A 27,345-nucleotide genomic window follows, 5' to 3' on the forward strand; every position below is an offset into this window, starting at 1 on the left:
CTAGTAAGAATAAAATTGACCTTCAACAATTACTTGAGAGAGAAGTTTATGAGCTTGAAAGGCTTCGTCTCCTTAAAGCTAACACTTGATTATAAAATTTACTGCTAAGAAGATATATGTGAAGAGTGAAGCAAAATTCTGACCAAAATAGAAAGTTTCTATTTTAGCAACAGTGGGCCAGCCCAAAGAATGATCATTTTTCATTCACCCCTTTGCTAGAAAATAGTAAATAGTGGGATAGGAGCATGGTAGGAGAAACAAAGGGAGTAATTTTGCCATCTCTTTGAATTTGCTTCAAATATTCCTCTTGTTAGTAGAAAACCCAGAGATCTACTCTACTGAAAAGCAAATGGGAGATTAGAAAATCAGACAGCCTTAAAGAACAAGATATATTTCAGAAGTAACCGAGGGAAGGCTTTGTTCACAAGGATGAAAGAAAAATCCAGACCTGACAGTTTTGATTCAAGAATCACCCTTTTCCCAAAATATCTGCAGAAATCCCTGAAACTCCTCTCTTACACCCCAACCACAAATAATGCAAGTGGGATAGGAAAGTGAAGAGCTAAAATTGACAAGGTGGTTGACCTGATACATTTTATTAGTGATGCAGAAATAACAATGTTTTGAATGCTACTGACAAGTCAAAGGTCACTTATAACAAGAGAGGAGATGCTTTTTCTGGCAGGTAAAAAACAGAATTGAAGGTGATTTTCTGGACAAGAAAACCAACTAAGAGAAGGTTGCTTTGGCCTTTGAATCAATAATTAATTTTGCTGACGCAGCCATGCATACTACACACAAAGTTACATAGTTAGGCTCCTCTGCCCCTACTTTTATTCACAACAAGCAAATGATGTAGAAGAGACATCATTTTTTAAAGAAAAATAAGTTCTAAAATATATCCCTAGTGTAGTACCAAATTAGTGCTACATCACATCATTTGTTTAACAGGGCAAAGAAGCTAAATTATACAACATAATGTACATAATGGATGAGCATTACCTGTTTAATGATGTAAAGGAAGGACTTGTCCATTAATGAACCCTTTATAAAACGCAAAGCAAGAAGGAAATACCAAGATTTAAGATGCATAAACTCTCCCCTCACAGAAAATAAAACCTAATTTAAAATGATGCGTTTACATGTTACAACACAGTATTTGGTGGAGTACCAGAAGGTATTTCCATTTTTAGCTAAGTACCTTAATAGTATGACGTAGAAGTAGCAATTCTAATTTTTATTCACCTAATAATGGAGCTTCAAAGCATATGAAGCAAAAACTGACAGAACAACAAGGAAGAAACAGACAAATCCAGAATTATGGTCAGAGATTTTAACATCCAACAAACAAACAAAAAACAAAAAAAACAAACAACCACTGACAGAAAAGAATATCACAAAGCTACAGAGTTTATATCAATGTGACTATAAGTGAATTTTTTATACTTCTCCTTTTGATTTCAAATGTTTTCTACAGGTTCATATTACATTTACAATAGAAAAATAAACTGTAATTAGAAAAGTTATATAACATTAGTTAGCTTCTCTGGGTAAAAAGTATCATGCTTTGAATTTAAAACCATCTGTAGTTATTCTATTCCCAAGTGAAATGTCTTATTCCTCAATTTATTCATTGTCACACATCTATTAGATCCTTTTAGACAACACTGTTTTAAACAAAGATGACTGAAAAAAAATTCTGATGTCAAGATATTCACACAAAATAGAAAAGACAAACAGGTAAAAGCTCTATAATATAATACATGCTATGATAAAGTAAGTAGATGCAAAAAGAACACAAAGAAGATACCTGATATGGACTTGGGAAGGCAAGGAAGGCTTATGAGAGTAGTTGCAATTTATTAGGTGAAGGAACAGGAAAGGTGTTATAGATAACAATGAACAGATGGAATCGCAGATCGGAATAAAAGAAGGACAGGCTATGGGAATGGGAGGGAGACAGGGGCCATCTCAAAAAAAAAAAACTTTCAACCTCTGACAAAAGGACTTTGAATTTCAACCTTAAAGGATGAGACACCACTGAAGCCTTTTAAACCAGTGAGCGACCTGATGAGATTTGTAGAATAAACTAATACTGTCTTAGTTTGCTATAAGACCCGGTCTTATACAAGACCGGGTCTTATTTTACTATAATATAAGACCCAATCTTATATTACATTATATATAAGATGTATAATATAAGACATATATAATATAATATAATACTGGGTCTTATATTAATTTTTGCTCCAAAAGACACATTAGAGCTGATTGTCTGGCTAGGTCTTATTTTCGGGGAAACACAGTAGTGTTCTCTTTCAAATACTCTCACTCCTGTCTTCAACTAAATATAAATTACCAAGAATTTGATAAAAGCTATTGTCAAACTCAAAAATACTATTTTGAACAAGTTTTAAAATTTTTTGAAATAGTATAGTTACCCTATTTCATTTGGTTAAAATAAGCTGCTTAACTGCTTTCCTTTGAATTTTTTTTGGTTGATTTCAACTCCTTGGATGACTTGTTAGTAAGTGATTTGAAAATAAAAAGTGATGCAAAAGCCTTATTAATTGTTAACTCACTTTACCTTAAAGCCACCTGCTGAACCTCTAAAAGTTGATTATGGGACAAAGACGACAGCAACCCAATGAGGAGAGAATGAGTTTTTATTTCCAGATTTGTAGCCTAGTATTTTCTTTCCCTCCAGGAAGCTCTGTTCAAATTACCAATCAATCTGAAAATGTTCCCAGGTTCTGCCTTATATAAGACTTGATTTGTGGGTCAAATTATAAAAGATGCTAACATTAATACTTATAGCATAAAAGTATGAACCAACTCATTTCATAAAACAGTGAAAGGCGTACATAAATAAACACACTTTTTTTTGAAAAGTTTTTTTTTCTTGAACAAATTTAATATCCTAAGAAATTAAGAAAACCAGTCACAGAACAAAATTACAAGTACATTAGTATAAATTGTACGACTGTGGCAATATTTATCACAATTCAAAATATGAAGTTTTTAAATCAAACATTCCATTCTCAATAATTTTTCCTCCTGAGAAATGACAGGTATGTACAAAATTACATGGATGACTATGTTTATCATGGATATGTTAATCAATGTAAAAATTATTAATGAGCTGTGTTCTGAACACAAGTTGTATGGGTTGGTTCATCGTCTGTGATTTTTAACTCTTCTCCGCTTCTGATTTCTAAATCGTGCATCACAAAGTATGAGAAGCTTCTTAAGTGTAAGAAGATATATCATTATCCATCTAGCTGGACATCAGTTCAGGTTCTAGACCTGTTTGACTTCATCTTCTGCCCTTCTCCTGCTCTGCTTCGTATTTCGGGGGGTTGAGGGGTGGGGGATGGCTAAACTCTGCAGGCTGAACTCCCCAAAATACTATCAGGGTCACCCAATAGAAGATATTAACAAAAGACCAAAGGTAGAAGGACCACCAGAAGCCAGGATACTTCTACTTCCTCTGAGAGCTTCAGCTCTTCTGCACTAATTATTCCCTTGCTTTTCTTTATAGTTTTTTTCCCCCACAATCTATGAGTATGTCATGAAATATTATTATTTAGTTGCCTATATTTTAACTTTTTAAAAGACTTGCTTTGAACTGCCTGTTTTAGACATTTCCAGACATTTGAGCCACTGAGCTGAGAACTCAGTCATTACAGAGCAGACTGAAATATCACCCAGTGTGTCCTGGCCAAATTTCTCATCTACAAAAGTATAAATATAACAAAATGCTTGTTTTTCGTTTTGTTTTGTTTTCTGACAATTGTTATGTAGCTACAGATAAATAAAGTTATAGTAAAAACCTTTTATTTGTTCTTTGAATATGACATTTTCCTATGAAAATCAACCTCAGAAACATATGCATTGAATTAGGATCGGCTATGCATACTTAAGATGAGCTTTCAATGGTTAGTAAAATTGATGATTTGTCCCTTACTTTACATATTGCTACTATTAGGTTGATGCAAAAGTAATTGCAGTTTTTGCAATTATTTTTAACCTTTAAACCACAATTACTTTTGCACCAACCTAATATAACCCACCTTAACATACTGGAATGCTTCTTAATTTGAATTAAACTTTAATACTAATATCTTTGCTTTAGAATTTGAATGCTGTAACATTGGCAAAAGGAAGAAATATAGAATAAAACAGTTTTCCTCTAGAAAAAGTAGCTGAAATGTCAATAGTATGATATATATTATTTTATTAAATCAGGCAGGAAGATAAAAGGGCCTTCCAACACAGAAATTCAGAGCAGGAAACACATCTGTCAACTACGTTTTTAGATATTCTTTCCCATTTGAACTACTTTAACTGAATCAAATACCACAATGCATAAAGATTTGTGATTTCTATTAGATAGCTGAGTGGAAATGTTACCTAAGCAATTGGATGGATACGTTTAGAGACTGATAACAGTCATCAATGGGTAGACAGTTTTTAAAGCCCTGAGTCTAGATAAAACAACTGAGGGAATGAATATAAATAGAAAATAAATAAATAAATAAATAAATAAATAAAGCCTGTAGGATAAGCCCCAGAAAAGCACAGATATTAAGGGAAGATAAGAAGAAACTAGTAAAGAAGTTTGAGAAGACGTCAACGGGGAAGGAGGAAAACAAAGAATTCAAACAAAATAGTTTGAAGGAAGAGGAAATAGTCAACTACATCACACAGTGCTGATGGTTCAAGTAGGTTTAGGAATGAGAATTGACCATTGAATCTGGCAATTTGGGTAGCACTGGTGTCTTTACAGGACAAGTTTTGGTAGAGTTGGGAGATTGGGCAGTTGAAAGCCTTACCTGGGTGAAAGAATGAATGGAAGAATTCAAAACAGCAAGTATAGGCAGGTGATAGAATTACTACAAAAGAGAAGTGAATGCACCACTCATGTATTTGTACTTGGATATTAGCTGGGTCACTAACTCCAAAGTAATAACAGCAGAAAAAGCAACTGCTGTGGTAATAATTAAGATTTAAATAATTAAATATCATTTATTGCTCATGATACCTCCTCACTCATCATGAAGAAACTGAGGTGACTGGCACACAGAATAACTTATATAAAGTTAGACATTTAATGAGAGAGGAAAAAATGAACATAGTTTTGTGTTCCAAAGAAACTTTTTTTGCTTAGGTTTAAAAAAAAAAAATCAGCCACAGTCTATATATGAGTATTTGGATGCCACAGCGAAAAGAAAAGGTTTTATGGTTCAGATGGAAAAGAAATTTAATACCAAGATGTGATCATTTACATGAGAAAAATTATTTTAAAAATACACTTTCTTATTCTCTATATTATCATTATCTTGCTTGCTCTTAAAGAACTCTACTAGTATTACTATTCAAAGTTTTAGTCTTCATTTAATTATTACTATCTAACCAGTTAGACAATTAGTATTTGTCCTAATCTAAAATAGTCAAACTCAGAAGCAGAAAACAGAATGGTGCTTGCCAGGTGCCTGGGCAGGGGGGTGAGGGTCAGAAAATTAGTCCAAGGGTACAAAGTTTCAGTTACACAAGACTAATAAATCCTAGAGATTTCCGGTACAGCACAGAGCTTGTATGTTAACAATACTGATTATATGCTTTAAAATTTGTTAATAGGGTTGATCTTATGTTAAGTGTTCTTATCACACCCCAAAAAATAATAAAGAAGGTAGGAGTAAACTTTTGGATGTAATAGGTACGTCAATCGCATAGACTGTGGTGATGGTTTCATAGATGTATACTTAGCTCCAAATTCAATACAGTATACACATTAAATATGTACAGCTTTTTGTATGTCAATCATGCCTCAATAAAGTCGTTTATTAAAACATACTTTATGTCTTAAAAATCAGGTACAAAGGAGTATTCTTCATTTATGATATGCTCTATTTTTGGTATTTACATTCACTGCATTTGATAACACAAATATAAATTTTATGCCATTCAAAATAAAACCATATTCATGATATCAGATGTGATTTCCTTTATGCGAGAAATTTATAGATTATTAGGGGTATAATAAGAAATAAAGGCTAATTTTGGTTTCCACTTCAATTCCTTGCATACAGATAACTTTTTGAAATTCCAAACTTAGACTAGCTTTTATTCTACTTTTCCCCAGGATGCATATGCTACTACCTTAATAAGGGGAAAATGGGTCAAGCCCTGTTAGATATTCAGAGTGTGGGTGGAAATCCTTTGATGAGCTTTCTGGGGATGCCTCTAACATGGGAATTGCTGTTGAGATTCCAGGAGAAAAGATAAAATTCTGTCGGTAGCAATATCTCTAACAAATAAACCCTTTCACACCCACTAAAAAGGTTAGAAAGGTGCCTGAAATCCGGCAATTAACCAATATCATTGCAAAGTTTTAGTGCAGACAATCCTACGCTGAGCCTACACATTGCACACAATGTGTTCCTTTTAATATACTTGCTGATAGGAACAATGATTCTCCAAGATACAAAATAAGATGTTAATATAAAAAAGGATTTTCTAAATTATTCTACGTATCCTGACTTCTTTAATTAGTACATGATATTTTAACATCATGTAGAATTGATTTTTTTTTCTCTAAAAGAAATGATATGCTAAACCAGAAGTTTTCAGTTTCAGTGAAAGGAAAACAGAGCAGCGTTATTGGAGAACGGAATAAAGTTTCTTATAACATCGTATCTAGGCATCTTTTTGTAATGAAAAATACATATTCCTATATAGTTGCCCTTGATGTGCAGGAACTCAAGTGGAAACAGAACTATTACTCTCTCTATAGTAAAAACTGGTAATGAGGGCTTTGAGCTCATTGGAAGGTATACTATATCTAATCAGTTTAGCTCCTAATATTGCTTAATAAATGTTTAGTAAGGCATTGAATCTGCAATTAGCCCTTTAATTCTCTCTAGAACTTAGATCTAGACAAACAGTATTATTTCAAATAGTGGTTTAGAGATTTAGAAGAGTCCTATTGACATTGTGAAATGGAAAGCAAGATAAACTCAGCAAATTACATCTAATTTCTTCTCCTACACATTGATGCAGAAAAAAAGAAAATCATCCATTCACTTATCTATCCATTCATATGACATCAATCAAGTATCTACCACAGTATTTTGAATATACAAAATCAGGGAAGACACAGCAATATTTTAAGATGCATATAACATATGCAAATAAAGTAACAGAGTAATGTGTTAAGAGCTTAGATAAAGGTTGCACAGAGTGTGATGGGTAACAGAAGAGAGATATTAAATCAAACTGGTAGAGTCACTGATGACGTCCCAGAGGACACACTACTTCATCTTGAAAGGTAAGTGTGGTAAATAACACTTCAGGTAAATGAAGAGCATGTAGATGTAGAGAGTAGTAAGAGATTACATGATGAGTTTATGTAAAAGTAGTATTTCATGGAGGGTATGAGGAGACTGGTATGAAGTCATAGGCGATGAATCTGGAGAAAAGACAGAGGCCAAATCCTTTATGGTCTCCTGTGGTAAGCCAAAAATTTTATCTGGAAATCGATGGTTCAACGAAAAACTGTAAGAATTTTACTATGAAACAAAGCCTGCTATATAGAAGTATTACTTGAATAACTCATTTAACTTGATCAGCGGTATCTTACTATTACAGACATTTTACTTGTCCTATGAAATGTCCAAATATGGCCTATGTAATGAATGCTCTTCATTATCATAAATACTTGTAGTAATGTTTTTTTATTATTATTTAAATAACACAGAATCAATTCTTCCATGCTATAAAAGGTTATTTCCATTATATTTCATACTTCTGATGCTGACACTCATTACTCTCTATCATAAACACTTATTTAATACCTATCTTACCTCATAAAGTAAAGAAGGAATTATAGTGCTCTTTTTATCCAGCTATATTCCAAAACGTGGTTTAATAACTGCGCCGAAATCGTTTCTTGGATTGAATTAAATGAGTAACAGACAATACTAACAAAGAAAATAAGAATAAATATTCCAAAAATAATTTAACTTTGGGTTCAGAACACTTTTGGTATTTCCCTTCCAGGAGATTTACCTACCTGATCTCGTTAGTGGTTTACCTGTCTATCTGTTAGATAATGAACTCTCTCTTGTGGTACAGAAACCTTATCTTGGGCTTCTAAGCATTCACCATGCCAACCCTATTTCTCTATGACAGCAGGCACTAAAATGAATGTTGAATTGTGCATTAAATTTAGATTGTATTCTCTTAGGAAACAACAATAAAATATTGAAGTAGATAATCCAATCCAGCAGCTGTTTGTCTCAGTTTTACTTTAAATATCAGGCAAAAGTAGGGGTGTAGAGAACAGGAGGATTATACACGTAAGTATAGCAAACTTATTTTTCTTTAACTAGTTTATATGTTAGAGAAAATACAGCTATTGTTTTCATCCTTTTAATAACTCAGAAGCCCAAATGTGAAGGATTTTACTAAAATTTTCTCATGTATAATATGTCTCTAAATATGTATTGTTTACCCAAGATAAAATGAAATGAAATCTTTCTAGGTATAGTTCTTCTCATGCTGAATGAGCTGCTATTCTTATCCTGGTACCATATGGATGTGTTCAAATGACGTAGGCAATAAAAATGGATTAAGTTTGTGAAGGGGTAATTCATCTTCTCATAGTTACCATAATATGAAATACCATTTGCATTTCAAATATACATGTTTACTTCCATGAATCAGTTTTTTAAACTTTTAAGTTAAATATCCTAAGTAAAGAAATAATCCATATCACCACTTGGGAACAGGTGTAGCGGTATTAATAATATAGATCTGTACTTAAATTTGTGTTGTCAGAAAGCAAAACCAAAGAGTTTATTTGAAATAATCACTAGCAGACTGTTTCCTTATGCCAGTAATAAGCTAAATAATCAATAAGAATTTAAATCTATATGTAATAAACACAACTGAGGAATTGGCCTTCCAGAATTTTCAGGTTTCAGAACATGAAGGGGCTAAAAATTACAACCTTGGAAAATTTCCAACCTTCTTTAATGAGGGAAAAGTAACTTCTGGGAAGCCAGCAGCATGTGAATGTAAAAGAAGAGAGCCAAAGAACAGGAGACACATAGGAAAGGTCTTCTGATTGGTTTTTGACATTCATAAAAATATTATTTTATCCTGAAGCCAAGAATTTATGGAGACATCACAACTGATAAAAAGTAAGTTGGGGCGTGTGGGGGGAGGAAGAACAATGATACATCTCAGTGGAGCAGTGCTAGAATTGTAACAGACGTAATCTTCAGTATTTATACTGACAATGGAAAAGAAAGCCTGTAATAAAAGCAGATAACAGAACATTTTGCAAGGTAAGGGAAACTGGATGCAGTGTCTCACACCTCAAATCTTAGACCAACCCTGATCCTGATCTGTGCATGTTAAGGAAACAAGCAGGTAACGAAAGGAAATAAAAGACAATCATCATCTCGGTTATATACCAATGAAAGTTTCTAGACTCTTAGAATAATGACAATAATTATGTATTAATTATATATTATCTTATATAATAGTTGTAACAAAACAACTATAGGTAACATTTATTAAATAATTTTACATTAAACAACTTAATTACATAATCTTATTTAATCCTCATAATACATACACACAATGAGGTATGTATTAATAGTACCTCATTTTAGAGACGAGAATAAAACCTCAGATAGGTTAAGTCGCTTATCGAAAATCCCACAACTAGAAAGAGGCAGAACTAAGACTCCAAACCAGGACTATTTGATTCCAAAATCTAGACTGTTCTTCACCAGTGGGGATGGTCCTAAGTCAGATCCGATGAATCCAGAGAGGAAGGAAGAATCCAGCAGGAGATAAAGGATATTCAGAGACTTAGTAAATCTGCAAAGTTTCTGGCAAAAAAAAAAAAATTAGCACCCCCCAGCAACTGGAAAAAAGTTTAACAAAGAGACTATTTACAAAGTATGACTGAGTTAAGAACAGCGAAAAGGGATACGAGAAGTACCCCAAAGCTAAGAGTTGAAGAGGGAGAGTCAAACCTCAGTCTTCTCTGCACTCTCGTTTCCTGCCAGTGCCTCCCATTCACTGACCCTGACCATAAGCCCAATGACAAGGTAGCCTACTGATAAATCCACAGAAGTCATCTTCTGAGGATCAGTGGGGACAAAGATGGAGAGAGGATCGAGAAAAGGAAGCTATCCTGCACACCTGGTTGGAGTTCAGAAGAGTAAGCGTTGATTTTGAAAACTGAGAAAAGCAACTCATTTGGTAAACCTGGGGTAGGGTACCTTTCTGAGCCTGTTCATCATCCCTCCTCCAAGGTACAGATCCTCCTTGACTTACAATGGGGTTACATCCCAATAAACCCATCAAAAGTTGCACAGTCTGTACGTCAAATATGCATTTAATCCACCTAACCCCCGAAACACCATAGCTAGCCTAACCTACCTTCAATGTGCTCAGAACACTTACACTCGCCTACAGTTGGGAATTAATTACCTTGAGTTTCATCTCAAGAATAATTGCCTTCCTCTTCTTCTTCTTACCAGAAGCAAGAGACACAGACGGGCGTTTTGTAGACGTGATGGGATGTGAAAACACAAAATATCAACAAAACAAACAAACCTACACTGTCGACACAGTGCACTGCAGAGCATCGGTTGTCTGTCATTGTGGTCGCGAAGCCGCCTGGGAGCCGTGGCTCACTACCGCCGCCCAGCATCACGAGACAGTGCCATACAGCATATCACTAGCTCAGGAAAAGATCAAACTTCAAAATTCAAAAAACAGCTTCTGTTGAATGCCTATCACTTTTGTACCATCATAATGTCGAAAAATCCTATGTAAACCATCGTAAATCGGGGACCATCAGTATTATTATAATCCCAAGTCAGGATAAAGTTAATTTATTTGCTGTCATATACTGGGACTGTTTTAATTATAGACATTATGACTTTATCTCTTACTTTAAAACGCTATTCCATTCCCTAACCATGTGTCCTTTCTGCATAGTTAGTGTCTATATTTCAGATTCTATCTCATTCATTACAAGACAGTTAAGACAAGTACAGGGATGACAGTTTTCAGGGACTTCTAATTCTCGAGGCAAATTGGGATTTCCAGGAAACAGGATCCTAGAAAGTATAACTGTCATCCTCCCCACTAGTTTTTGTTTTGCTTGAACCATAAACAAACATTTGGTAACTTCCATACGTATTCAGAGCACAGAGCTAGGTTCCAGGGATATGGACATATATTAGACAAAGTTTCTGTCTTCGATGAATATTTAGTACACAATGTAAACAAATATGTGGAATGTAGCCATGTAGGACTGTAGTTTTCAAAAAAAATTTCATCAAATAGTCAGAAATGTGGTTTAGGAGCAGCCGGATGGCTCAGTTGGTTAGAGCATGAGTTCTGAACAACAGGGTTGCCAGTTCGATTCAACGTGGGCCAGTGAGCTGCACCCTCCACAACTACGTAGATTGATGACAACGAGCTGCCACTGAGCTTCCGGAGGGGTGACCAGATGGCTCGGTTGGTTAGACTGTGAGCTATTAACAACAAGATTGCCAGGTCAATTCCCACATGGGATGGTGGGCTGAGTCCCCTGTAACTACGACTGAAAACGGCAACTGGATTTGGAGCTGAGCTGTGCCCTGCACAACTAGATTGAAGGACAACGACTTGGAGCTGATGGGCCCTGGAGAGACACACTGTTTCCCAATATTCCCCAATGAAGTTAGAAAAAAATGTGGTTTAACTGCAATCTATATACAAAAACACAATATATATGTATATACATATACATACGTATTATTTCATTAGAAACAATACTTAATTTAACTTTAAATGATAGACTATGATATTTCCCGCTTGGGAAACTGGCAGAATTAGATATACTTATTTCTCGTCTCCTTACCTATTTTGACCAACTCAGATAAGTGGGAATTCTTGAAGGATCTTTTAAAATTCAATGTCACAAGCTGATTAACTTCAATTTCATCTATAAACATGCAATATAATTTTACCTTGGAGTGAACTATTTTATCCTTTTAGAATCCATTGAAATGGGAAGCCAGGAACAATTAAAGCAAAGTAGAATTTCTAATATAATCAAGAAAAAAAAACCAAAATCAAGCCCCAACCACAATCAGCTTTCACACAGAGCAGCAATTCCTAGCCTTTTAACTGGTCTACCTGAATGCTTTCTGTTTCACCCTCCTCCAACCCCTTCTTATAAAGCAGGCAGACTAATTTGTTAAAAATGTAAATATGATCACGTCGGTTCCCCATTTCAGTTTGGTGACTTCCCATTGCTCTTAAGATAAAATCCAAAATCCTTAACAAGGTCCTATATGATCTGGCCTTAGCTTACCTCTGTAGCCATTTTTCCTCACTCTCTCATCCATTCACACTGCTCATTTTATAGTTCCTTCAATATGACATTCTCTTTCCTGCTAAAGATCTCTGAATATTCTGTTCTTGTTACGACAGATGCTCTCTCTCGTTCCACCATCCCTCCTGCTTCATCTACCCAGTAGTCACTAGTCCTTCGGGTCCTGACTTGAATTCACATACTCAGGTAGCCCTTCCAGATGTCCTAGACTCAATTAGAACATACTGCTCTTAGTACATACTCTACTCATTTGGATTTTAAAACACTGTACTCATTCTTAGCCATAATCACAATTTCAATTAAATAATTAATTGTCAAACTATCTGTTTACTATTTATTTTACGTTTACATCATAAACTCTGGGAAGGCATGGACTACATGTCCTAATCCCCTTGGAACCACCAGAACTGTGAGACTGCCTGAAAACTATTTAGTACAATACATGTTTTCTCAAGCCTTGGAACTAAATGTTTAGTAAACCAGAAAGTACTTTTACCTCTATAAACACCTTCATCTTGCTGATATCCCTTGGGCAAAGGTTATATTTAACAGTATTCAGTGGGGCAAAATACAATATCAAGTCTTAGTTTTATGTGTATTATCAAAAATAGTGAAAAGGTGACAGACTATCACAAATAGTTCAAAATGGTCTAGTTTTTCCAAGCTGTCTTTTTTCATGCTCATTTATATTTCTAAAAATTCTTTCACTTTGACGATGCATAGCAGAACTGAAGTCTTATGGTTAGTAAGACTAATAACAGCTGTGTCTCATACCTTATCCTGGTAGTCAAAATTTTAGATAGATAGGGCTGTTTAAGATAGTGTATTTCTTTACAAGATTTTCACACTAGCCCTGGAGACAAAATGCCCGGGTTTGAATCTTAGCTCTGCTAGAGAATGTAATTAAATTGCTTCCAGTATAGTACAGTAGTATGCTATTAGGTTGGTGCAAAAATAATTGTGGTTTAAAAGGTTAAAAATAATTGCAAAAACTGCAATTACTTTTGCACCAACCTAATAGAACACAAGTAATAAACCTAAAGCCATGAGGTCTAGATTTGTCTTTTCCCTGGCCTTCCTGTGTGAATTTAATCAAGAATAAGTAACAGTGGCTTAAAAGGAAGAGAAGGTAAACGGTAAACTACAAGTACTAGAGAACAGACTACACAACTTAGATCATGAATAATTTAGAATAGATATATCATAGGGTAAATAGACTCATAAGTCTCCAATTTAATGACCATGGAGCAAACTTGAACAGAAAAGATGGAGGTCAGCTATTGATACCTATTTAATATTCTCTGAAAACACACAAAACAATGGAAGTTCAAATAGTATCAACAACTAAAAACGTTCCTCAAGGATGTGGCAGAATACAGGAAAAATATTTCCTTTTACCAAAGGTAAGATTAGGCTCTGATTCAAGGCTGCAGAGCCAGTTAGTTAAAAGGTTAAAAATGTTCCATTCACACCCATTCCCTCAGAAACACAAGGTATCATTTAAACTGTGTAGACAGGAAGATGGTGAGGCTACTGGGGCCATTTTATCCCACCACGTCCTCCTATCCAGCCACCAATACCTTTATTGCTACATTCATTTAGCAATTACAATTCATGTAATACAATAACACCAAGGGCAGAAATTGACAGGAACTGTCAAAACATGTCCTAGATATGAATAATATCTCTAGAATGGGAAGGCAGGCAGAGCCACAGAAGCAACACATTATGAGAGCATTAGCTTTTATGAATTGCATTCTCTGATAAGAGTAAGAAAATAAAACCCTCCTCCTATTAGCAAATTCTAGAAAAGAACTCCCAAATGCTAAGATTTTTTGCAATGAGAGACTATGTATCTCAAGTAACTTTCTAACTTAAAATCTGAAGTGAAGATTTCAGCCCCACATGACTGAACAATGGGCAGGTGAAAGCAAAATCTATCCAAATAATAAAAACAAACATAAATACACAACCAAGATGGGACCCATGAAAAGATCCCGGAAGAGTGAAAAAGGAAGTGTTCGTACTCAAGATATGGAGAGCAATAGCATAGTTTTGAAAAAGATTTATTACAAAAAACAGAAAAGTTAAGAATGCATATACTTCGGATTTCATAAATTTCATCACAGCTGACTATGAAATAAAACATAAAAATGAGGTGATAGAACAAAAGGAGATAAACAGGTATTGGCCGAAAAGAACAGGTCAACAAATTAAATAAGGTTGCAAGGAAAGATACCTTCCAATAGGTGAACAAGAGGCAGTGAAAACCATAATCAACACTGTACAAAACCAAATCTGTAACACATAGCATAACCTTGAAGAGATATCCCAAAACACTGAGACAAGGTAAAAATAGCAGAAAGCACTAAGAGATGAACTAAAGGACATGCATGACAGATACTACAACTCCAAAATACAAATAATAAGTGCCCATAGGTTAGAAAACTGAAAAAAAAGTGGGGGCTAACAAATACAAAAACTCCTTGGTAGAGAAAAGACCTTATCCATAGGCCAAAATTGTTCACAGAGAACATGAAAAATTAATAAAGAGAGACCATTAATATTTCTTTGAGAAATTTATGAATATTAAAAATGTTCAAAGAAATAGATCTCGGAAGCATCCAGCCTGGTAGTAGAGGAGTGAGAAACAGATTACCCAGGAAAGGAAAAAATACACTAGATGTAAGAAAAAAAGAGTAATATCTATAAAATTCCCAGAACGTTGCACTCAAATCAAGTTGTTGCCCATGAAATAAGAAACCATGAATAACACAGTCTCAGGTAGACAGAGCTGGAGGTGTTCCCTTTCACATATTCATGGAAAAACTACTTAAAGATGTAATCAATATGAGCTCACATGAAGAACTCAAAAAGGGGTTTGCAGTGGTATAAAACGGCAAGTGGGGTGCACTGAAATAAATTCAATGGATTTAAGTACAAATATTTTAGATATGACTGCCAAACAACACAACTGCTAATAATTATCATAGTAGTAGATACTAATGTCTAAAATCCAAGGTAATATTTTAAAAATCAAGACATGGAGTGAGAAAGGAAAATTAAAACGAAAGTGTTAATTTCTTACTTACATGGGGTGGTTAATGAATAAATATTATTCTGCATACTTAATAAAAAATGTTTAAATACTTTTAATCTTGAAAATACTTTTAATCTTAACAAATACTAACATCAGCCAGTAGTAAATTAAAAAATAAAAGGTATGTCATCAAAAATGGTAGAGAAAAAGCAAGACCAAATATATATACATGCACAACAGACAAAAAAAAATTTTTCAAGCAAAAGAAAAATTTAGTAAGGCACAAAAATAGAAAATATTTTTAAAAGGTGACAGAAAGAACAAGCATATCCTAATTTAATTTCCCTATTACAGAAAACATACTCAGATTTGTTTGTACAAACTACATCTGGTATTTGTTGTTTATAGAAAGTACATCTAAAATAATATAGCACAGAAAGATTTAAAATAGAGTAATATGAGCATGGATAAGACTATATTAGAATTAGAATTCTAATAAATTAAGTTATAATTGCATAAAGGAAATACTCTACAACCAATAAAATTATTCTTTAACATAATTCATGAAGTATGAATGTGCTGATAATGTATAAGTAGAATCAACTTTTGTAAAATACATATGTATGCATATATGAATGCATGTACATATATAACAAAATAATTAAAAGCAAATATACCAAAAACTTAATATTGGTGGTATGGCAATAAATTATTTTAATTTTCTTCTCAGTACTATTCTGTATTTTATCATTTTAATTAAGAAAAATATTTAAAAAAAACAAAATACAGTAATAAATGGAAAGACATGTGCTTCTGGATTTGGATGCAGAATAACGATGCCAATTCTTTCTAAATTAATTACGTATTTAATGCAATTGGTCAAAATGTTATTTTAAGATTGGCCAAGATATGCTAACATTTTAGAAATATAAAAAGCAAACATACCCAAGAAAGTTCAAACAAGAAATAGTAGATACAATATAGTGAAATATTCATAAGATAAAATGAAATACACAAAATCATCACTACTGATTAAGGTGGTGGAATTACAATTGAGTTTAATTTTTTTCTTTATATTTTTCTGTATATCGTAAATTTACCCAATGAGCATATCTACATTTATAAAATGTTGAAAATATCTGCCTAAAATTATAGTAAAATGGTGGACTCAATTATGACTTTTTTTCTTTGTGCATGGCTATATCCTTTAAACTCAGTATACGGAGCACATATTATTCCTAAACGCAGGAGAAAAGTTTGTTTTTAAAAAATTGTCTTCTAACAGCCAACTTCCACAGTGGTAAAAGTCTGCCAGCACCCCACTGCTCCAATTTAAATGTGTTTCCTCTTGTACAATTTTCAGAGGCAATGGGGAAAAGTTTCAGTTTACAAACAACAGGTGATCTGACATGTCACCTTTTCTGAAAGAACTGAAATGGGTTAGCCTAAAATTCAGCCTTCCCAAGAACTGCTTCGTTTTCTACGAAAACGTTAGTTTCTATTTTTGACTTAGTGTTGACAGAGTAAAGAACATGGAATTTTTCACGAGAAGCATAAGCTCCTCTTTGACAACAGCAAAATAAATAAATAAAAGTAAGAAAGAAATTACTATATTTCCTCAAAAGATACTCACATTCAAATGACAAAAATGTTTCTTTTATTGTATACTTCACTAAAAGTTGTAATTACATATGTATTTTTAAGACAATCTATTTAACCTTTGCATCCTTCCCACCAACCACCCATCCATTATCCCCAGAAATAATCCCTGGCCCGAGTTTGTGTTTTTCTTTCTCACGCATATTTTTCATACCATAACTCATATGTAGGTATTCATAAATAATATATAGCATTGTTTGGCATTTTCTACTTTACATAGATATGCAGAGTTGTGATCATACAATCTTTGAATTTGTTTTTTTTTAACCATTCTTTTCCCTTTCTCCATACTTCCCCCACCACTAATTCTTTCTTTTTCAAGTTCTCATAATTATACATACAAACAATCCATATACAAGTCTGTAATAAGTATAATGATATGTTTCCTTAGATATTGATTCTTTTATTTAGATGGAATACACTCTAGCAGGTTATTTTTTTTTATACTAAAAGAGGTCCACAAAAAATGGATGAGTATCCTTTTCCCTATATCCTCACTTTCAAAATTATGTCTTTCCAGTGTAAATATGAAGTACTTATACCATTAATACTTTAATTTTGTTTCTCTCATCACTACTACTAATGTGGAGCATCTTTTCATTCCTAATCTTCTATGAGTGACCCTTCCATATCCTTTGCCCATTTTTCAAACTGGTTTTTGTTGTCTTATCAATTTTGAAAGAACTCTTCTTGTATGATAAATATTTATGTGGTTCAGGACAAGCTACCTCAAAATACGGCACCTTGGCATATTGAATGTTTTAAACTGAAGGAATTTGAGAAATGATCCATGCAGGAAAAATTTTCTGAAGTAGGTCAGAAAATCCTCTGACCTACTTAAGAAAGTTCCTCTCCTCTGAAGTAGGTCATAAGACCCTTGTGTGAGAGATATTCTCCCTATACCCAGAGGAAAGAAGCCTCCTTATCTATGAAGATGAAGAAATGAAAGGAATCTGAATGAAAGGGGTTTGCTATGTTTCCCCTAGTTTACCACACTTAGCTGATACCCTTTGTCCTGCAATATTTTTCCATAACTTTCCACTCTTCATCAAATCTAATTTAAAAATGCCCAGTTTTAACTGTGTCCTTGGGTCATTTCCTTATGAAGGCTCGTGTCACATAAAACTTACATTAAATAAATTAAAATGCTATTCTCTTATTAATCTATCTTTTGTTACAGGGGTCCCAGCTGAGAACTTAGAAGGGTAGATGAAAAATATATTTTTCCTCCCCTACAATATCAGTCTTTTTCCTATCCACTATTCGAGGTCAGACAATTAAGTATGCAAACTCATCCTAGAGAAAGTATTACACACTGCATTGCTGCATGTCACTACATTCCCCTTCTAAGCACTCCCCTTGGGAAGCTATGTACTGATGCCAGTGCCTAGTACACCCTTCAAAGCAATTTTGGAACTCTTTCTGGAATGGCCATCAGAAATGTTGTCATATTACGCTTGATGTCCTGAATGTCATCAAAATGTCTTCCTTTCAATACTTCCTTTATCTTCGGGTAAAGAAAGAAATCATCGGAGGCCAGATCAGGTGAGTAGGGAGGGTGTTTCAATACAGTTATTTGTTTACTGGCTAAAAACTCCTTCACAGACAGTGATGTGTGAACTGGTGCATTGTCGTGATGCAAGAACCATGAATTGTTGGTGAAAAGTTCAGGTCATCTAACATTTTCATGCAGTCTTTCCAGCACCTCCAAATAGTAAACTTGGTTAACTGTTTGTCTGGTTGGTACAAACTCCTAATGAATAATCCTTCTGATATCAAAGAAGGTAAGCAACATTGTTGCACTAAGTTGGTGAACATAATTGTCAGAACTTGTATTACTTTTCCTCTTCCAAATTAACAGTTTGGAAATTTTACTGTACTATTTTTGCCATATAATTAAAATTTTTATATATATATAGTTAGATATTTTTATTTACTTTTATAGAGTTATGATTTCTAGTATTGATTTAATGTTTCTTAAACTTAGTTTGCATATATAATCTCTTCAATTTTCTTTGGGTATTTTATTTACAATTTTTCTGTCTGGGAGTTATTTTTGAACTTGATTTAAAATAGGGGTCTATTTAATTTTGTTTCAGATTGACAGGCATTGTAACATTACCATTTATTAAATAATGCACTATTTTCTCAATGAATTAAAATACATTTGTGTCCTTTAAAATTATTTTACATAGTGCAATTTATATCTGATTCTCTCCTCCATTAATCTGCTTGCCTATTGTTATGCCAATATCATATTGATTTCATTATAGTGATTTTATAGTACGATCTGACATTTGGTAAGACAAGTTTCCTCTTACTTTTTTTTTTTCCACCGGAAGATCTTGAACTTTTAAGATCATATTATCCAATTTTAAAAAAAAAATGCATCAGTTAAGGTAAAATCAATTAAGTACTTCCTGGAAGTACATTAAATGCACATATAAATTTTGGGAGAACTGACTTTTTTTAAATATTAATTTATTCTGCCCCAAGATATGTTTTCTCTTTTGTTCAGATCTTGTATGTCCTTCAATAAAATTATATAGTTTTTATTTGTAATTTTGCCTTTCTAGCTAAATTACTAAATATGGTATATAATTCTAGATGCTTTTAAGAGTGAAATATTTTTTCCTATTTCCCTTTGTAATTACTAATTAAGATGATATTAAAATTTTTACCTGTCTTATTAATTTTACAAGTCTTTTGGGTTTTTAAGTATTCAGTCAAATCATTATTAAAGAGTATTTTAACCTCTCTTTAGTTTCTTAATTACCTCTGCCAGACCTTCCAAAAATATTAAAATATTTAAAGAAGTTGCAATGAACATAGGAGCACATATATCTTCATGGATAAATGTTTTCAGATTTTTGGGGTAGATACCCAGAAGAGGGATTGCTCGGTCATATGGTAATTCTATTCTTAATTTTTTGAGAAATCTCCACAGTGCCTTCCATTGAGGCTGTGCCAATTTGCATTCCTACCAACAGTGGCCAAGACATGGAAACAACTAAAGTGTCCTTCGATAGATGAATGGATAAGGTATATATACATAATGAAATGCTATTCTTCCATAAGAAAAGATAAAATAATGCCATTTGCAACAACATGGATGGATCTTGAGATTATGATGCTAAGCGAAATAAGTCAGACAGAAAAAGTTGAGACCCATATGATTTCACTGATATGAGGTATATAAAACTGAAAGCAACAAAGGAACAAGACAAACAAATGAAGAAACAAAAACTCATAGACACAGGCAATAGTTTAGTGGTTACATAGGGTAAGGGGGAAGAGGGGTGGTAGATGAGAGTAAAAGGGATCAACTATATGGTGATGGAAGGAGAACTGACTGTGGGTGATGAACACACAACATGATATATACCGTATTTCCCAGAAAATAAGACCTAACCAGAAAATAAGCCCTAGAATGATTTTTCAGGATGCTCATAATATAAAATAAGCCGCATCATATTTCCCTAAAAATAAGACTGGGTCTTATATTAGTTTTTGCTCCAAAAGACGCATTAGGGCTTATTTTATATTACAAGCATCCTGAAAAATCATACTACACCTTATTTTCTGGTTAGGTCTTATTTTCAGGGAAACATGGTAGATTATGTATTATAGAATTATGCACCTGAAACCTATGTAACATTACCAACCACTGTCACCACAGAAAACTTTAATAAAAAAAATATATTTATAGAAGTTAATAATATTTACATCCTGATTTTGACTTAAATTGTTACAGTATTTCATCTTTTGGGGAAATGATTGCTATTTGTCCTTCATTAATAGGATATTTTACATTTAAGTAGTTTTCTTATATTCCTGTTTAACTTAGAGATTTTAATAAGAATAGCTAACTGATCATTGTCATGAACCTATCATTGATTGACTGTCTGATGTAGAGCCATCCCCATATTCCTGAAATAAACCCTATTAGGCCATAGGTATTAATCTTTTAATTAAATAATGTATGAATGAAATATGCTAGTATTTCCTTTTGACTTTTGCATTTATACACTTCAGTAAGGTTGGACTTTTACTCTTTTTTCTTTTATACCATCTCTAGCAAGATTAGGTATTAAAACTATACTGGATTCAATGTAAAATAACTGAAAGAGCTTTCCATATTTACCATGGTCAGGTAGGACTAGTGTAAAAGGCAGTGCTCTTTCCTATTTTTTAATAGCTAGAAAACAACTGCAAATCTGATCATGGAGTATTTTCCTCTGTACTTCATTTATCTTTCTAATCTTTTTTATGTTAATGACCTACTCAAGTTTTATAATTACTCAGTCAATTTTAATAATTTATATTTTGCTAGGACATCTTTCATCTAGGTTTCAAGTTACCAAAGAATTGTGGTTATATTATTTTATGATTGAATTATCTTGTGTCTATGGTTGGTCTTCTCTCTCAGTTTTAATCATGTATTTTTGCTCTCTTTTTCCCTTAACAATCAGGCTGAAAAGGGATTTTTTGCTATTTTCAAAGAATGATCACTTGAGATTTCCTCATCCTTTCTCCTTTTTTTTGTTTTTGTTTTCAGTGTCTTTGATTCTAGCTTTTATCTTATTAAGTCCTTCTTCCTGATTTATTTCATTGTTCTTTAATTTACTATGTTTGGCAAAGAAATTATTTTGTAGATGAACTAAAAATGTCTCAACAAGATTTGAGCGAAGGCAGCATAATTTAATAAAATAAGACTATTAGGTGACAGATCAGAATATATGTCCCAAAACTACTGTTAGGTAAAAAATTATACAGTACCTGCTAAAATTGATAAACTTTAAGCTCCATTTGAGAAAGTAGCGTATTTTAAGGATCAAGCAAGCTTGGAACAACTGAACTAGGAATCATATTAGAAACAATAACATCTACGAAAATTGAATTTCTCTGTGATAGTGAAATATAATAGAATATATATACTCATTCTATAAATGCTAAAGTCATAATCAAGTGGATGTTTAAGATGTTTCATAAACATCAATGCCCTAGTACAAGATCTTCTTAAGGAAGTTGCATTAACTTACATTGCAGAATGACAGCAAAAGATTTAAAACAATAAAAAGATAGTATCATTTCATTAAACCACATCCTTATATATTATTTCATAGAAGAAAATAACCTGGAATCGTATGGGTTTCAGGGACTCCATGAACCCTGTAACCTTGCAAATAAAAATTTCTGTATATTTATTTACATGCTTATTAGGAGAATAAATGACACTGATAGATTTGCAAAGCATTTTGGACCTGAGAGAAATTGAAAAAGACTATCCTAGCTAGAATAGTAATCCAATTTTCTACCGTAGTCTGTGATTATACTCTTCTGTGGTCATACTTTTGCTCTTTCACCACAGACCTTTCCACTGTTACAACTACTAACAACTCTAGTTTACAACAAGTCAAAATTTACCTCTGAAATTCTCATCTAGTTTCTTGATTTCAGTCTCGAGCGTGAGTGAATAGAACAATTCCTGATTCCTGAAAATAGCCTTTTACATAGTATTTGGAGACAATCATCTTAGCTCCAAGATATTTTTGTTTTTCAGGCTGATGGCCTTTAAACAACATAGCATATGGTCTTAACTCGCTAATTCTAAATTTTTGTCTAAAGGAAGATGTTTTTACCACTCATGAAGACAATATTTTATATTTTTAACAAGTTCTATAGTGAAAGCTCATGAATTCTGACAGAAGAATAGATAGCTCTAAATTTACTTGTGAATTTCAACAAGTATTCAGACAAAACAACTGCATTAAGTTGTGACCTCATGAATTCTGCAGAATTTTCACATACTTATTTATTCCACTAAATTCTTGGAAACTGTAACCCATAAAATTCTTTAAAAATTGTTTCTTAAACTACAGGTTATTTGTCAAAATATCATTCATGGATGGGTTTCAACACATCTTCAAATTTTTGGCAAAAGTCATTTTGTTATTTATTCTTCTTAATTCAGAAATAATAAATGTAGAATATCATTATTTTCTGATAACAAAAACAATTGGCAATAAAACATCACACATCAATTATTTGGGGTATTACAGGGCAGGAAATACTTAGTGGAATGAAGTGCAATATCACACTAGGGTGAACAAATTTCAAGATGGTATTTGTAAAAACCAAACTCTGTAAAACTCAGCACCAAAATTAATCATATAAGCGTATTACTTACGGATACAATTCTGAAAGCTGTTCAGCCATTGCATAAGCAGTTGGATCTCTGTCTAAGGCATAAAGAGTAATATCTGACTCCTTCTGTAGAATGGCTCTTGTGTGTCCTCCTGAACCAAATGTCATATCTAGAAAAATCTAGCCAACACAGAAAAAGAAAATTACCACTTAGCATGAACAAAATATTCTTACTAGCTACCTTAATTTCTCGAAGCACATAATGATTTTCAGAGCTGATAGCAACTTGAGAAACAATTATAACTGTTTTACCTAGAGTTCAATTTGTTGTATGTGAGATCTGGATCAGTTATGAGTGATCGTCTGTAAGAACTGGTCAGAGTATCAGTAACATGATAATCCCTGTCACAGGCTGACCAATTCAAGACAAATTTACATTTCAGTCCCTAAGGTCAAACTGGCCACAGTGTTGTGCTGCTCCCTTTTTAAGGGTTTCCAATACCTGGCTGGTAATGATACTTTCAAGAATTTCTCATTGGGAGTTAGCTAACAATTGGCATGGCTCACTTTATCTCAATTTAAATGCCTATAGTAAACAAAAAGATATTCAAGAATACAGCAAGAATGAGAGAATATACCTAACAATAAATAGTCACAGGCCGAATCTTTAAAAATATAATCTGGAAAATTGACAAATTAACACATCTAACCTGGAAAAAAAGCTTAAGTCAAAACACCTGGGGTAACTTCTAGCTTTGCCACTAAGTAGCTATATATCTTTGGGAAAGGCACTTAAAATTCCAGTGTCTCTAGATTTCTCCAGGATTTACAAAGAAAAAGAAGGTCTAGAAGAAAAGAATATATCACCAATACCTATTCAATTGGTAAGGTGACATGCAATTTCTCATCTAAACCAAAACACTTTTGAGAGTGAAAGATTTGCCAGTAATAATTTTGACAGGACAACAGGGTACGATGTATGGGAATGCATATCTTTAAATGCTTGGATCATTCTAGATACACAATAAAGTTAACTGGATCTGAATCTACTCCTAGGCTATTTTACTTGGCCACACTATAAAGAAAATAGTCTGGTCACAGTTGGGCAAGAAACCAGAGCTGGACTATTAGATAGCTATGTGTCAACAAGTGAGTTGACTGGGATGGACTTGGAAGTGAAGACACTCTCAGCACATCCCCTCAAAGTCATGCTCATAGCTTAACGTACCCTTTCAATAAGTGTCACTGATAATATGAAAAGAAAAACACTTATGTCAATAATATTGATTACTATCACAACATACACTATAAGCCAGACTATTAAAAATATTGAAACACATAACTTTGTAAAGTCCATGTGTACATTGCAGAAGAAGAGAAATTCCTGTGATGGATTTGAGTATTTCCCTGCCCTGAATGTTATAACTTATTACAGGGAGAATGGTCAGAATCAAGGAACAATTATGCTTTGATTTTTGATACCAGCTACCCTGCTGAGTCCCAGCCTCTGTTCAAATCCTTAGAAAAGTTTGCCTGCTATGCAAAGAACAATGTGGAGGAAATCTTCTGATCAAAATTGAGGAGAGTGGGGAGGTAAAATATAAGAGATGTAAATGTGGTAAAAATATACAAGCATTGCCTTTTTACATAAATGTGTTCATGTAACTTAACTTTGCACTTCTATCACTGTCAGCACAAAAGGCATGTCTACATATATTGTTTCATCAATTTAAACAATAACTTTAAAACAACACTTAAAGTCTTCTTATTATTTGTATGGTTGTAGGATTACACCTTTTAACCTCAAGATCCAATCATTTCCCTTCCCACTCTGTATACTAACTCTATTCATCTATGAGTGGTATACCTAACCTCAGTTTTAAAATTGCTAGGGGTTTAGCATAATTTAAACAAGTAACTTTTCCCAGGCAAAACAGTAAGCCACTTTCTTGTTATGGCCCAATATCAAGTCTTCTTATAACTCTGGATTTAAACTAAAAGGATACCAAATAAAATAATTTGCATATGATTAACTTATGTCAAGCCAGGAAAGTCCCAATCAATATTTAAAAGGAAAAATCTTCATCATTAAAAATATTCTGGAAAATGTGAGATGATGATTATAATTTACATGATTATTTTTTAATATATCATGATTATGCCCTTGGAGATGTACTGGCAATCAAGGAAGTTTCCATAGGAAAAAAATAATCTACTATAACCAGTCAAGTGTAACACAAAACAAAAAGTGGAAGACAGATGGGGGATTTATTAAACTAGAAGTGAACCCTACCATATGTCCTGGGTTAATAGGTGATTGGAGCCATCAACTTTCATTTTTAAAAATTCTAATATACATTGCTCATCAAATGTAATAGTGAGTCACCCAGCACTACAATTCAAAAGAGAGCCAATTAGTTTTTTCCTTCTCTTGGGTCATTAACTTGACATAAGACCACGTTTTTAATTTGTACAAGTTGATAATAAAATAAGAAGACTGGACAATTCTTTTTTACTTAACAAGTGCACAAGAACAAATAAATCTGAATGTTTCAAAATAATCCTTCCATGGGTCTCATCTATACATACATTTAAATGTGTATCTTATGTTCCAAACACATATCAAACTCTTTCTTTGAAATTGCCTGATATAATTATCTATCTAAAAAGCCAAGCCCATATTTGATACCAAGGGTTTGTTCTGGTAATTTCACTTATCATTTCAACTCTCTGAGCTTCAACTGCTCCATTTAAGAAATGGGGGTGAAATGTGCCCATTTACCTCACAGAGATTTATAAAGATTATCTTACTCTTTTCTTCCTTACAATTATGAAGTAGCTGTAATTAGATTTTACACATACAGAAACTAAGATTACACTAAGCTAGCAAATGGCAAAAATGGGAAAAAACATAGGTATACCTGGCTGAAAACCTGTGTTTTCTCTTGCGCCGCTACATTAAATCAATAAAGTCTATATGTGCATATTGCTTTATGGTTTACCAGCCATTGATATTTTCCTACTTGGTCTAACGAAAGTTCTGTAAGGTATTATGGACAAGTGGCATTATTTATATTTTTACAAACAGAAAAGTCAGGTGTTGAGAAATAATGTAACTTGATTAAGATCATGTTACTGGTGAGGGAAAGAGAATTCTAAAACAGGTCTCACCAACTCTACACATTCTGTGTTCTTTCTGAAGGGAATAAAGAATGACGAGCAGGACAGAGAAAAAGAAGAAAAAAAAGTGGACGGCATAAGAAAGAATCATGGCAGAAGTAGCTTTACAAAAATTATACAAGAAAAAATTAGTTTTTTATAAATCACTCATTCCTGCTGGAATTTAGGCTCTTCAAAGTCATGTCTTTATCTTGTGTAGCAAGAAAACTCATCTGTCTCTCCCTCCCTCCCTCTTTCTTTCTTCCCCTTCTCTCTTTCAAGCAGGTACCTAGATATTTAGAGCTTTAGAATGCATATTCCTTAAGGATTTTTGCATGGCAGAAAGAAAACACTTTCTATTTTTCCTATCATTTGAAGACAACCAGTTCCCACTTAAGTTAAAGAAAAAAAGACAAAGCTCAGAGAAAATGCTAGTTATCCTGGGTAAAAAGAGATTTCTCTGAACCCGGGTAAAAGAAACACGAAAAAGATGGACACATTCCAGGAAAGTGCAGGACCAATAAAGTGACTGATGGGTGATAACATCTCCGAGTAGCTGGCTGGATGATGAACTAAGGGAGGATGGACCCTCAACCAAGGGTTCCCAGTGCCACCAGAGATCTCTATAGCCCTCTGTGGCACAGAAGCAGCACAACCTTTGATCCCAGAGGTCAGGACAAAAGGCATCTCAAGGGAATCTAAGTGTAGTAGGAAGGGAATGACGAGATGCAGGGCCTCTGCATAGCTCTGGATCGTGTGTGGGGTCAGGGGGATGACTGAGATCGATGGCTTCTCAGCACAGGGAGATGGGGTTAACAATCAAAATGAAAAGTGATTGAAAGAAACAAAAGCTAGCATTTGAGGGAGAAGATTCATAACTACAATTCTCCAATGCAGTCTCCATTTTAAAATGGTAGCATGAGTGCAC

At 33.6% G+C, this 27,345-nt stretch overlaps 1 protein-coding gene across 3 annotated transcripts in view; it reads right to left on the reverse strand.

The window, feature by feature from the left end:
• The window catches only part of METTL15 (methyltransferase like 15), a 162,448-nt gene that overhangs the window by 67,253 nt on the left and 67,850 nt on the right, over nucleotides 1–27,345 (reverse strand). For all 3 annotated transcript variants that reach the window (XM_033121443.1, XM_033121441.1, XM_033121444.1), the window contains exon 4: nucleotides 23,302–23,438. In XM_033121443.1, the coding sequence (XP_032977334.1) occupies nucleotides 23,302–23,438 (137 nt within the window). The remainder of the gene's footprint in view (nucleotides 1–23,301; nucleotides 23,439–27,345) is intronic.

Source organism: Rhinolophus ferrumequinum, chromosome 11 (assembly GCF_004115265.2).
Source record: "Rhinolophus ferrumequinum isolate MPI-CBG mRhiFer1 chromosome 11, mRhiFer1_v1.p, whole genome shotgun sequence".
In the NCBI taxonomy this organism is placed as follows: domain Eukaryota; kingdom Metazoa; phylum Chordata; class Mammalia; order Chiroptera; family Rhinolophidae; genus Rhinolophus; species Rhinolophus ferrumequinum.